General features: G+C 39.9%; 1 protein-coding gene across 2 annotated transcripts in view; it reads right to left on the bottom strand.

Moving 5' to 3' along the window:
• The window catches only part of abl2 (c-abl oncogene 2, non-receptor tyrosine kinase), a 29,419-nt gene extending 18,640 nt beyond the window's left edge, over positions 1–10,779 (bottom strand). For both annotated transcript variants that reach the window (XM_060881128.1, XM_060881125.1), the window contains exon 1: positions 10,088–10,779. In XM_060881128.1, the coding sequence (XP_060737111.1) occupies positions 10,088–10,313 (226 nt within the window). In that variant the 5' untranslated portion in view covers positions 10,314–10,779. The remainder of the gene's footprint in view (positions 1–10,087) is intronic.
• Positions 10,780–12,945: the final 2,166 nt, after the last annotated feature.

Below are 12,945 nucleotides of genomic sequence, written 5' to 3'. Positions count from 1 at the left end.
CGGGTGATGAACAGGAAAGGTGATCAGTCATTGGGCTACAGGGGATGTCCAAGCCAGGACTGTGTCCTCAGGATAGTCAGTGTTGAGACAGTTAACACAAAGCTTGTCCATCTTTGTCTACCAGGTGATGCCGGTACTGTTTGCACGGGTGTGGTTCTTGTAGCATGCAGATCACTTACTGCGACTATTGTGAGAGAATGGGGGACTATTACATTTAGGGAAAACTAATATATTCTATAACACAAAATTTATAATAGTGCACAGTATGGCAAGTGAAAAGGTTATTCAGACAGCAGGAGATACTGTGAAATGATAAAGCATAGGGAGATCCTGACCAGTCTGGAGCAACTGGAAACCTGTCTTAGTGTTAGTGTGAATCCAAAGTGTAGTGTGCAGCAGACTCTGCAGGTAAGGAAGAGCAAAATTATGAAAAAAACCTTATGAACCTGGATCCTAGCATCTAAAAAATAAAGAGGACAAAAATGATGTTAGTATGTCTTAATGTTTGGGGCTGGTTTGGTTTTCAGCTTTATGTATGTGGTAGCCTAGTGGTGAAGGTGTTAGAACTACTGATTGGATGGTTGTGAGTTCGAATACTAGGGCCACCAAGCTGCCACTGCTGGGCCCCTTTAGCAAGGCCCTTAACCCTCAATTTCTCACCTGTATAAATGAGATAAAATGTAAAAAGTCATTGTGGATAAGAGCGTCTGACAAAATGTAGTAAATATAAATGTAAATATCTATAATAAACGCGTTATTTATATGGAGTTCTAAGCCAGAGTGTGACATCACAATGCAGTCAAACAGGCGCAAACTATTTTTGGATAGCACAAAATGCACAAGCAACAGATAATTTAAATATGGCTAGATTTAAATAGGATTCGAGGGGAATTCTGGTTTAAAGCTTAAGTGTGACTTCACATAGACTTCTATTGAAACAGTGATTACCATAATAAATGACATTCATTTGGCTTAAAAACAATTGTATTAAACTTTACAGATAGGGTGCTTGCTGGCAACCCTTAAATAGGATGCTCTCGAAATACACAGATTTCCATCCAAGTCATTTCAGCCAATAAACTAACATTTTGCCCAATTGGCAAAACATTTCATATGCCGCTGTTTTAATGCCAAGCAAGGAGTAGTAGTGAAAAAAAGCGATCTATATTCTTGCTGTTCAAAATGTTCTACACCATCTATTTCAAGAACAAAGGACAGAATGATACATGGTTCCTAAGGGGAAGCATTGTAGTTGGATAGATCAGCATTATACTGTTGTTCCTCTTACTGCAATGACTCAACTCAAAGATGCTGGTCATGTGAGAAAAAGGAAACAAGGAGAAACAAGTGCGGGTCAGCAACTTTCAGGTGAAATTGCACTGCCCGATTTCTGGCACAATGGACAGAAATAGATCATCCATGGATTTCTGAGAAGCTGGTTCTTTGTAACTTTCATAGATATGCTGTTAATGTAAAAAGAAAGACCTATTGACTTGAATTGAATGAATTTCCCAGAACAATATAATTAGTGGCTGGATAAAAAAAACTACACTTCTGCATGCGAGTAACAAACATTTTAACTCAGAACAAGACAATCTTCAGTTAATGGAATTGAATTACCTGTCCAGAGAAAGAAAATCAGTGTTTTTTCTAAAGGTGTTGAAATTTCTCAGTCTCTCGACGTCTGTGCATTATGGGCAGGAGAACTGGCACAAACAACAGGCAATGTCGAAGCATATGATATCATAGCCACAAAGATTTTAACTATCGTGAGCATTTATGATCCTTGATGTTCGGGACAGCAGGATATTAAACGTCTGCTTACTTTTACTCACTCACTCCTTCCATCTATAGAACCAGCCAACATGAAAATAGAAAGCTTTTAGACTCAAACCTATCTGGCTCTCTCATACCTGCACAGTTGGTTGTCTTAAGTTTCCACATCTTCCAGAACCAATAATCACCACTCGCTCACATTGAACATGCAGTTGTCACCATGGGTGTGTTTAAAAGAGTAATCTATCCTGAACGATTTGCATATTAACCTTTATATTTAACGTGTGATCTCTGGCAATGACCAAAATCCGGTCAACTTTTCTACACCAAAATGTTCACTAAATCTCACTTCAGTCAATCATTTTCTACACATCCGCCTATGCTGATGATTTAGCCATTGTGTTACATCTCCTAAAGAGAGCAATGCTGTAGCAGCACGTCAGTCCTTTAGTCTGTCTAGCACTACCACCTCCTCATCTGTGAATTCTCCTCGAAAGGTTCCAAAGCATCTACATTCTTGTGAATCCTTATCGCAGCTCACTAGCCAGCCGAGGAGAACATCCCCCCCAATCTATGACATTTTCAGCAGGTTGTGAGATCACAAATTGAGAACTGGTACAAAGTCAGCTTTAATGATGAGGGCAAATATAATTTAATAGGGTCTTGTGGGAATCAACATATTCATCATGATAAAACCGGGGAAAGAAGTCATTGAAAGGTTAAGAAGAAAGTGTTGTGGATTGGGGATGTTTTCTGCAGCGAGAGTTGGGCCAATTCCTATACAACTACATGACAGGGTGAATGCAAATACGTCTCCGAACATCCTTCAGCAACGTGCAGTTCCTTCCCAGCGAGCGTCTCCAAATCAGTCTCCAATATGCATGCAAGATAACGCTCCCTGTCACACAGCAACATGGTAGAGTAGTTTCTTAATGCGAAGAACACTGAATTAATGAAATGGTTAATGCTGAATAATCTGCTATAATCCTGATCTAACCCTGCCCGAATATCTCTGGCAACAAAGACACTGCTAAAAAACACACACTACAGTTATCGCACCTTAGAAGACACTGTGTATGTGCATGTGTGTGCATATACATTCATACATAAATACGTACATACATACATGCTACATACTGTGTCTGTGTGCGTGTGTGTGTGTGTATAATATATGTATATATATAAAAAATTGTACTATACAGACACAGTATAGTATATACACAATACAGTACACACACACCCTCTAACATATTTACTTAGAAATCAATTTGGACCTTGGGTGTACATAAGTATTTAAAATGAGCCTAACAGTTTGGTTATGTTTATAAACTAATCTGTACTGATGGGGTCTCTGGAATTTTGTTTATAGCTAAAAGTAGTTCTGGGTTGCAAAAAGAAACCAATTTGACCACAAAGTCGATCACTCTTGCATCCGTTTCTGGAATTGGAGGGGAAAAAAAAAAAAAAAAAAACATTAATACTTTACTGCATCAATTACTGCGCTTTTAACAAGCAGAGGCTCGGTTCTTGGAAAGCCAACAAGTCAAGGAGACACTCAGGTCATGGTGATCTCAGGGAAGGGTAGGTTTTTATTGCATGCCGGCGTATTCATTATCTTACATAACACAACATGTTCAGGCTCAACCTAGTACACTACACAACAGTGATAATTACATTATATAAACATAGCCTGAAGGAGTGACATTTCACACCAACAACCAACTAACAACTTAGAAGTCTAGCTTAAATCCAAAACTCTACACCTGATGTTTATGGAATAAAAAAAAAACAAACACAGACAGACAGAGAGACAGAGAGATTTCCTGACAGAATCTCCTGTGCTTTGTATCTGCATTTTATGTAAACTAAAAGTGGCGTGAGACGCGTGAAACACATATGTATGGGATCTGGACAGTATGCTTGCAATTATACTAATGATTAGTATAGAAGCAGTGCAAACAATGAAGATTACTCAAGATAAAGTGTTGCACGTTCCCCCAAAGATCCGTTACAGTTATGTTCATCCAGCAGTCTGACAGTCATGGACTACTAACAAGTTGCTGCAAGAACATGGCTGATGAAATCTGAGAAGGTATGACTTTGTTTGTGCACGGTGTTTTGTCCGTTGTTAGGCGAGACGCAGAAAGAGAACAAACAATTATGAGGGTGCACTGAATAAGCAGTAAAACACATGCAAACAACGTCAACTGGTAGAAATGGACTAGTGGGGTTTAAGCCACCCTGTCTGTCAAAAATATATAACGATATCAATATGAGCTTTGGTTTTTTCTTCCATCCAAATCAGTGTATACGCTGTTAACAAATGTCTTACTTGTAAAGATAATTTATTTTGGATTGATGCCCACCCAAAAACATCACAAACTGTAATAAATAATTAGTTAAATAATTTCATAAATAAACTGACGGAATGATATGAGAAAGTAAGGCTTCAGATCATCAGTGACAGTCATGTCAGGTAATAACACAGTCAAAAGCCTCCTACATTTTAGCTCCATTCATGTTATGGTGGGGGGAAAAACGGTTATTGAGGAGACTCATTTTACATTTAAATCATATTTACATTTCCAGCATTTGGCAGAAGCCCTCATCCAGAGCGACATACAATAGTGCTTTAAGTCTCAAAGCTTTGAACTATATCAATAAATACATCAACACTGGTTCACTAGGTCATGGACTAAAGATACAATCAATCTAAACTCTGCTGGAATTATAGCACAGTTTTTTTAATAAATGAATAAAACAAACAAGAAAAATAAGTGCTAGTTTAAGTGTTTCAGGAAGAGGTAGGTCCTTGACAAGTCGTTTGTGTTTTAAAATTCAGTCGCATATGTTCAGAGGAAACACGGCATTAAGCCATTCAGGGTCAAGATGGAATACAAACATGAGAGACCAAAAAAAATCAAAAATTCAAAATACAGCCTTGTATGCCTTTAAGTGTTTCAGTTTCACTCACCCCTAATATTTCAGTCCATATTAGATTGTTACCCTGCCATCTAATCACAAGCAGCCATCACTGCATCAAATCCAATTTGACATGACCGACACATGGCCAGAAATCAGATTCTAATCCGATTTACAACAACATACACACGTAGCTTGTGTTCAACTGAAAAATGATTCGATTTTACTTTACGTTTGGTCGAGACTACAGTAAATTTTTTGTACTCTTATTGGATGTGACAAAAAATGTAAATAAATTAAAAATAAATAAATAAACAAACAGTATCTGAACATAGTCTAAATGTGCCGCCTCGTGACTGGAGGATGAGAGAAAGAAAAGGGAATTAGGCAGTTTTCTGATAATGGATCAAAGCACAAATTATTTATGCAAGGAAAATGATTCAATAAACAAATTGCCCGTCAGTTCCAGCAGTAGTGTAAATAATTACTGCCAGATGGAAAAGTGAGCTGTGCTTTAGTTACAGATAAAACAGATCCACCCACACAGAAGAGCTTGTTCACCATTTACACTTCAATACCATTTAACTTCAGTCCACAGACACTCTCTCAGACAAACCCTGATCATGTCTTCATTACTGTCTCTTACACAGAAACAGTCTCTCTTTAAAGCAGCTTTATAGGAAAAGGATTGATGGTTCCTACTACTAAACAGAGATGCAATTATTCTCTGGACCCCTGCTATTGTTTACAGGCAGAAGCAGGCTTACACAAAAACAGTGGTGTTCCCTCTATCTCCCCCACCCCCACCTGAGACAAAACTGTGTCGAGGGCAGATTGAGCGGAGCTGCCCCGGGGAGGACCAGAGGGGCACAATGAAGTAAGATTAAGGCAGACAACAGACAACAGCTATGCGTATTATTATTTATAATCACTCACTGATTAACTGTCCTGAATAATGTATGATGAAAAACAGTGAATAAAGCGTTAGGATTGTTTCGTAAACGTTCATTTAACCGGTGATGTGGCTCTCTCATGCCCCCTGCTGTCTTGTAGATCAGAGTTAACTCACAACTGCCCTTCAATCTTGGATATTCCATTGAAATTTTTATATTGTTCATCAAATCTTTTTTTTTTTTTTTTTATAGCTGCAGTTCATCTGCTCTGCTTATGCTTTGGACATCCTAAGGCACCCAAACTACCTGTGCTGCTAACTGGCTTCATAAGAATACATTACAGAGACATAAGGCTGGTTTATTATTATTACTATAAATAATGAAGCACATACCCAAAGCACACAAATCACAAACAATAAGAAACAGACAAAAAACCCACATACAAAAACAAACCATACATACTAATAGAGTTCATATTAAAATGCTAAACAAAAGTGCAATGGGGTAAAGAGCATTACTGAACTGAGATGAGATGAGACAGAGTTGATGAATAAGTAATGCTAGAGACAGCCCTGCTCGAGAAGTGACCAGGTGACCGGACAGGATGCTGTATGACTCCCAGTCTTCATGTCTGTAGCAGCCATGAAGATAAAGACTCTGCATTAAGAGCTCACTTCCTAACTCGCCGTGTGATGGAACACTGCAATATAAAATATCCATGTTGTTTCAGTATGCATTTATTAAAAGTCATCTTGTTGGTTTGTAAGCAGACTGCATCTTGTGGGGTGTTTATCCAGTAAATCAGGAAACACTGCAAAAAATAAACATTTCTTTTTTGTTTTGTTTTTTAATTTTACAGATTACTCAATTACTGTTTTGTAGTTCCTACACAATGCAATAGAAGAAAAAAAAACCCAGTGAATTAAACATTGTTTATTTAAACAGACTTTGAAAAAAAAAAAAAACAATAGATGTAAAAACAAAAAATCTAAATAAAAAAAAATAAATAAATAAATTAAAAAAAAATTTCTGACGAGATTGCACTATTTGCTACAGATGGTACTGTTACTATTTTGGCTGAATTTAAGGAGCGCTTCATTATTGACAAAGTAAATGATATGATCTTGTCATATGGAATGTCACTATGATACTGTATGTTACAGCTACAGCTGCATTCATCTCGAGGTCATGGCATGTAATTCCAAACCTCCAATCCGAAAAAGCCAAAAAAATCTCCCTGTCTAACTGAATTCTTACTCATCTTCTTGGGCTAATCCTCTCAACAGCTCGATCAACAGGCTGCTATGCGTTTTAAATCTTAAACACTGACTACACAGCTCGCTGTACATCACTCATCATAGTTCGCTGGTCAACTTTATGCTTAAAAAAAAAAAAAAAAAAAAAAAAAAAAAAAAATAGGAAAATGGAGACATCTTTTTTATATTCCCCACTACATCAGTCAAAAGTGGAAAACAACATCAATCCAGACAGCAAATTGATGAGAGCAAATTTCATGCCTTTCAATCTCATACCACTTCCATAATTCTGAAGTACCATTTATATTCCTTTCTTTTCTAAAAGATCCTTCCGCCGCAAAGTGTCTTTGTCTTTCTTTATAGTTTATTTCTCTCTTTTTAATTGCAGGTTTTTTTAAAATCTTTTTATTGGTTGAAAAAATAAACTGTAATGTAAACTGTATGTAAACATGTCCAATCACAATGGGAACGTTCTCATCCTCACGTTCAAACATTCATTCAAATGAATCGAGTTAATTGTGAGAATCATCCAGCACTTTTACCAACACACAGAACTCTGCTGTGCCTTTAAAGCACATACTGTTGCCCTGGGGGTAAAGAATGAACTGCACACACGTAAAGCACACACACTGGTTTTTTTTTTAATTACATATGTAGTTGTGTCTCTAATGACTTTATACCGTGTTCAGTAAATCCAGCTCAATATACAAATGTACAAATGTATATATTTGTGTTTTCTTCTACTTTTTTAACTTCATTTAAATTCCTTTCAGATGATTAAATGACCTGATTGCTGTCTAAAACATTTTATTGTATTGTTTACAACAACAAAGAATATTACACACAGTAATATTAGAACAAAAGGTTTTCTGAAACAGTTGCCGATTCGCCAGGAATTGGACCAATGAGCGCCAACACATGCGATGACTAAACGTGACCGAGCATCGATAGTTTTAGCCTTTCACCCTTGGTATGTTTACAGATAAAACGAGGCTGCTCCTACAAGGAAATGAAGCTGCACCAGACAGCTGCTGTAAAATATGAGAACTGTTCAAGGACTCGTGACAAATAATTTTTCCCCCTATTAATTCTGCTTACCACAGCTTCTTTTTCCTGAACAAAGCCTGCTTGCCTCAGCCAGGAGGTTAAAATGTCAACTTTCACCAAGATGGCGAGGCAAACATCCTCAGATATAATGACAGATTTTACAGAAATTCTGCATGACAATTCGGTCACAAATCTCCATACACACTTTTAATCCTGCTCACATATCGGAGCTTCGACCAAGCGGGCTGTAGAACTGCTCATGAAAAAATGCCACTTGAGATCAAAACTAACGAGCTGGACAACACTTTTGTTCGTCCTCCTTGTTATCAGTCATGACATCAAGCTTGGCTTTACACACAACACAGGTTGATTTCTCTCAACAGTAATGGATGTTGAGTCATAACTATTCAAAATGATTTTTAATGCAGCCATTACAGGACTGTGAGTAGTTCAAAAGGGGTCAAGATTGGACTTGTATTGAAGCTCTAGTGTGACCCAAGATTTAATCTGGAGGGGAAAAAAAACACTTAACAGGATCTAGGCTGACAAGATGCTGATATCAAGCCGTCTAATGTATCTAATATATACAGCAGACCAGCTGTCATTAGGAAAGTCCACCTTGGAAGCACAAATGCTACCGATCCCAGAAAGTTCCTTCCAAACGGAACGTTTGTGGGCAATATTTGTAGTGTTCCATAATAAGTTACTTGTATATTATTTATATAACCAATTGGCACATCTTCACATGTTTTTCCACTGCTTTCACTGACTGAAAGTGGATGGAGAAGGAAATAAACCTGCCTTTGTTATTAACTGTAACACAACATTTCATAATATTATACCAATAGATGATTTTAAGGATGTTCATTCACAGTCACAAAAGCCCTGCAGAATCACAAGGCCGTTATCCTGAAACACACTACAGAGAGGACACTTGACATTTCCGGGAATGAGAGTGTAAAAATAACAGATGTGATGCCCTTTGCAGGTCAGCTTTTCCAGCTCAAGGAGTTTATGGTTGAGATGCAAAATACCCTTCTATAATTCAGATGCAAGGGTGATAGATGCAAACACTCATCCAAGTGCCTATTCTCTTCCATCACAGTCACTTCTGATATCAGCCTGGACATTGATAGAAGCAGCCTCGGAGAGCTCCAGGGAAGCTGTGTGAGCTGCCATCACTGCCTTTAGGACACACATGACTTGACTATTGCGTAATCAGTAGGCACCCATGAATCCTTTCAGTTGGTGGTTATGGTTTTTTATCGTTGGTCTTTTTAGCACAACTGGAGCTAAACAACATGCACAACAAGCTGCAGCTTTGCTGCTGACAAGATTGTTTCCTTCCCTTTCAAAGAAACAGGATTTAAATACTGTCTTTTTCTATCATCAGACCCTGTAACATTAGTTGACTAATTGAGGGTGTTAAGTGAGAATAAAAGATGCTTTAGACATGAAACCAAGCAATCCATGTACATTGAAAGGAAAAAAGTCATGCTTTAGGGGAAATAAACACTGTGATCAATATTGTACAATATTTCGACAGCACCTCGAGTAGTTATGATGATCATAAGAATGAAAGAAGTAGTTCAGCATCTTAAATTTGAGGAAGCAGAGTAGATTCTGACACAATAAGGCTTACTGCTGTCAGTGCAGAAAGAATGAGATCTTGTCTCTGTTATAAGGAAGTATAAATGATGAGCATGTAGTATGGAGTCCGGCTCTGGATAAATGAAACCTTAAAATGGCATCAATCCTCCATCAAGTCATTAATACATTTTACATTCTAATATTGCCTTAAACAATCTCCAGAGCTCCATGGCAGGAAAACCATGCTTCCTCTGGCTATATCCAAATGGAGGAAGTCCCAGTCTGACTCCCACCGTCCGGCTAACAGCTAAGACCCACATGCATTATATATTATTAACACAAGTGCACCAGGAAGCGTTGGGTTTGCTGATATTCAACTTCAGACTTTTCTAGAAGGATTTGAGTACAGTGTGTGTTTTTTTACGATTTTAGTTTTCCCATTTTTCAGGCCACTACCAAACCGCTGTAACTCTGAGCAGCATTTCCGCTGTAGCTTTACTCATCTTTTGGAGAGCCTCATATTCATGGAATGACCTTGCACTGATTTGACAGCACAAAAACAAGCAGCTGCGGGCTGCCCGGTGGTGTTATGGGTTTATTTACCTGAATGCTGAGTGAATATGTTAATTCCAGGGTCGGAAGCGTTAGCGGTAACGGCGAGTCTACACGCTGGTGTCCCGGCGCTCGTCGCTTCCCGCGGTCTCCTCCCGGAGCTGCTCCCCCGGCTCCCTCTGCTTTGGTGCGGCTGCGGTTGCTGTGAGTGTCCGTGTGGTGGGCTTTGGAGTGCCGCCGAGGCCCCATCACCCACTCGCCCTACCTGCTGTCCCATTTCACCAGCGCGTTTACGTGTAAAGATCCGCCGGGGACCGGAGCAAGTAAACACTACCGTCCGCCTGGATCACATCCCCCCTTAAGAGAACAGCGGAGCGGCCTATTGACTGTGCTCTTCACCCCCACTTAGCGCTATAGCCTAGCCCGAGAGCTAGCGGTGTGTGTGTGTGTGTGTGTGTGTGTGTGTGTGTGTGTGTGTGTGTGTGTGTGTGTGTGTGTGTGTGTGTGTGTGTGAGATCCCACCCACCGCGCCTCTACTGTGTCACCAATCAGTTCAATTCACCTTAACGGCACCATTTAATATTTCATCGAGCCGGTAAATCTCATTCTGGTAATACCGAGGTTGTTCCTGCTAAAACAGACCCATAGAGGGTCGAGCTGCTTTGCTCAAACCACTACGCGCCCCCTCCGACGCCGCCATCTTTACCGCAGAATCAGTGGTGTGCAGTTTACGGGCCAATGGATCGGTGTGGACCGGGAAGGGGGAGGAGCCTATTTACGGGGCGGGGGGATTTAGCAGGGGAGGAGCCTATTTACCCAGATGTTTGAAGATAAGATGTACCGTTTCTTAAACATTTTATTTATTTATTTATTTATTTATTTTAGTAGTTCAGTATTAATTAACATTTTTTTAATAAATCAAATTGAAAATCTCAACTTACAGCCAATTAAATAAATAAATAATTAAATAATATGTGTTAAGTCAATTGTCCTTTTTACTGTTTGCCTTTTCCTGTTATTATTTTATCGTCTTGATGGATCCCAGGAACACTGGGTACAAGGTGGAGCATTATAGATGGGACACCAGTTCCACATGTTCATACACACATTCACACCTGGGGCAATTTAGAACAGATAAGCCACTTACCACTTAGTCCCAGTTGGGGCGACTAGGCATTGGCTTGGCTAATGTTGGTTGGTAATGTGTGTACACAGTTAATACATTTGCTGTAATGCATGTTAAACACACTATGCTGTGGTGGCCCTTAGTCCCACTCTTTGGCATTCAATCACTTTAAGGACGAACTGGTGGCAGTAATGGTGGTGTGTGTGTGTGCATAAATAAGGGAGCAGGATTTGGCAGGGTGTTTATAGTGGATAGGGAGTAGGATTTGGCATGGTGTGTACAGCAGATGAATAGGGGAGCAGGATTTGGCAGGGTGTGGATAGGGATCAGGATTTGGCAGCGTGTGGAGAGGGATCAGGATTTGGCAGGGTTAAGAGCAGGATTTGGCAGGGTGTGGATAGTGGATAGGAAGGAGTATTTGGCAGGGTGTGTAGAACAGATAAAAAGGGGAGCAGGATTTGGCAGGGTGTGGATAGGGATAGGGATCACACCCTGCCAAATACTGATCCCCTATTTATCCACACCCTGCCAAATACTGATCCCTATCCACACCCTGCCAAATACTGATCTCTATCCACACCCTGCCAAATACTGATCCCCTATTTATCCACACCCTGCCAAATACTGATCCCTATCCACACCCTGCCAAATACTGATCGCTATCCACACCCTGCCAAATACTGATCCCTATCCACACCCTGCCAAATATTGATCTCTATCCACACCCTGCCAAATATTGATCCCTATCCACACCCTGCCAAATACTGATCCCTATTTATCAGATAAAATACTGATTCCTATCCCTATCCACACCCTGCCAAATACTGATCCCTATCCACACCCTGCCAAATACTGATCCTTTATTTATCCACACCCTGCCAAATACTGATCCCTATTCCCTATCCACACCCTGCCAAATACTGATGCCTATTTATCCACACCCTGCCAAATACTTATCCGTATTTATTTACACCCTATTTATCCACACCCTGCCAAATACTGATCCCTATCCCTATCCACACCCTGCCAAATACTAATCCCTTTTTCCCCCACACCCTGCCAAATACTGATCCATATTTATCCACACACTGCCAAATACTGATCCTATCCACACCCTGCCAAATACTGATCCCTTTTTCCCACACCCTGCCAAATACTGATCCCCCCATCCACACCTTGCCAAATACTGATCCCCTATTTATTCACACCCTGCCAAATAGTGATCCTATCCCTATCCACACCCTGCCAAATACTGATCCCTATTTATCTACACCCTGCCAAACACTGATCCCTTTTTTCCCCACACCCTGCCTAATACTGATCCCTTATTTCCCACACCTTGCCAAATACTGACCCCCTATTTTTCCACACCCTGCCTAATACTGAGCCCTGTCCCTATCTACACCCTGCCAATTACTGATCCCTATTCATCCACACCCTGCCAAATACTGATCCATATTTATCCACACCCTGCCAAATACTGATCCCTATTTATCTACACCCTGCCAAATACTGATCCCTATTTATCTACACCCTGCCAAATACTGATCCCCTATTTTTCCACACCCTGCCAAATACTGTTCCCTTTTTCCCCACACCCTGCCTAATACTGATACCTTATTTCCCACACCCTGCCAAATACTGATCCTTTATTTATCTACATCCTATATATCCATAGCCTGCCAAATACTGATCCTTTATTTCTTCACACCCTGCCAAATACTGATCCCTATCCCTATCCACACCCTGCCAGATACTGATCCCTATTTATCTACACCCTGCA

This window comes from Tachysurus vachellii, chromosome 11 (genome assembly GCF_030014155.1).
Source record: "Tachysurus vachellii isolate PV-2020 chromosome 11, HZAU_Pvac_v1, whole genome shotgun sequence".
Classification (NCBI taxonomy): Eukaryota; Metazoa; Chordata; class Actinopteri; order Siluriformes; family Bagridae; genus Tachysurus; species Tachysurus vachellii.
Note: the sequence above shows the minus strand (reverse complement) of the source record. Positions and strands in the feature narration are given on the sequence as shown.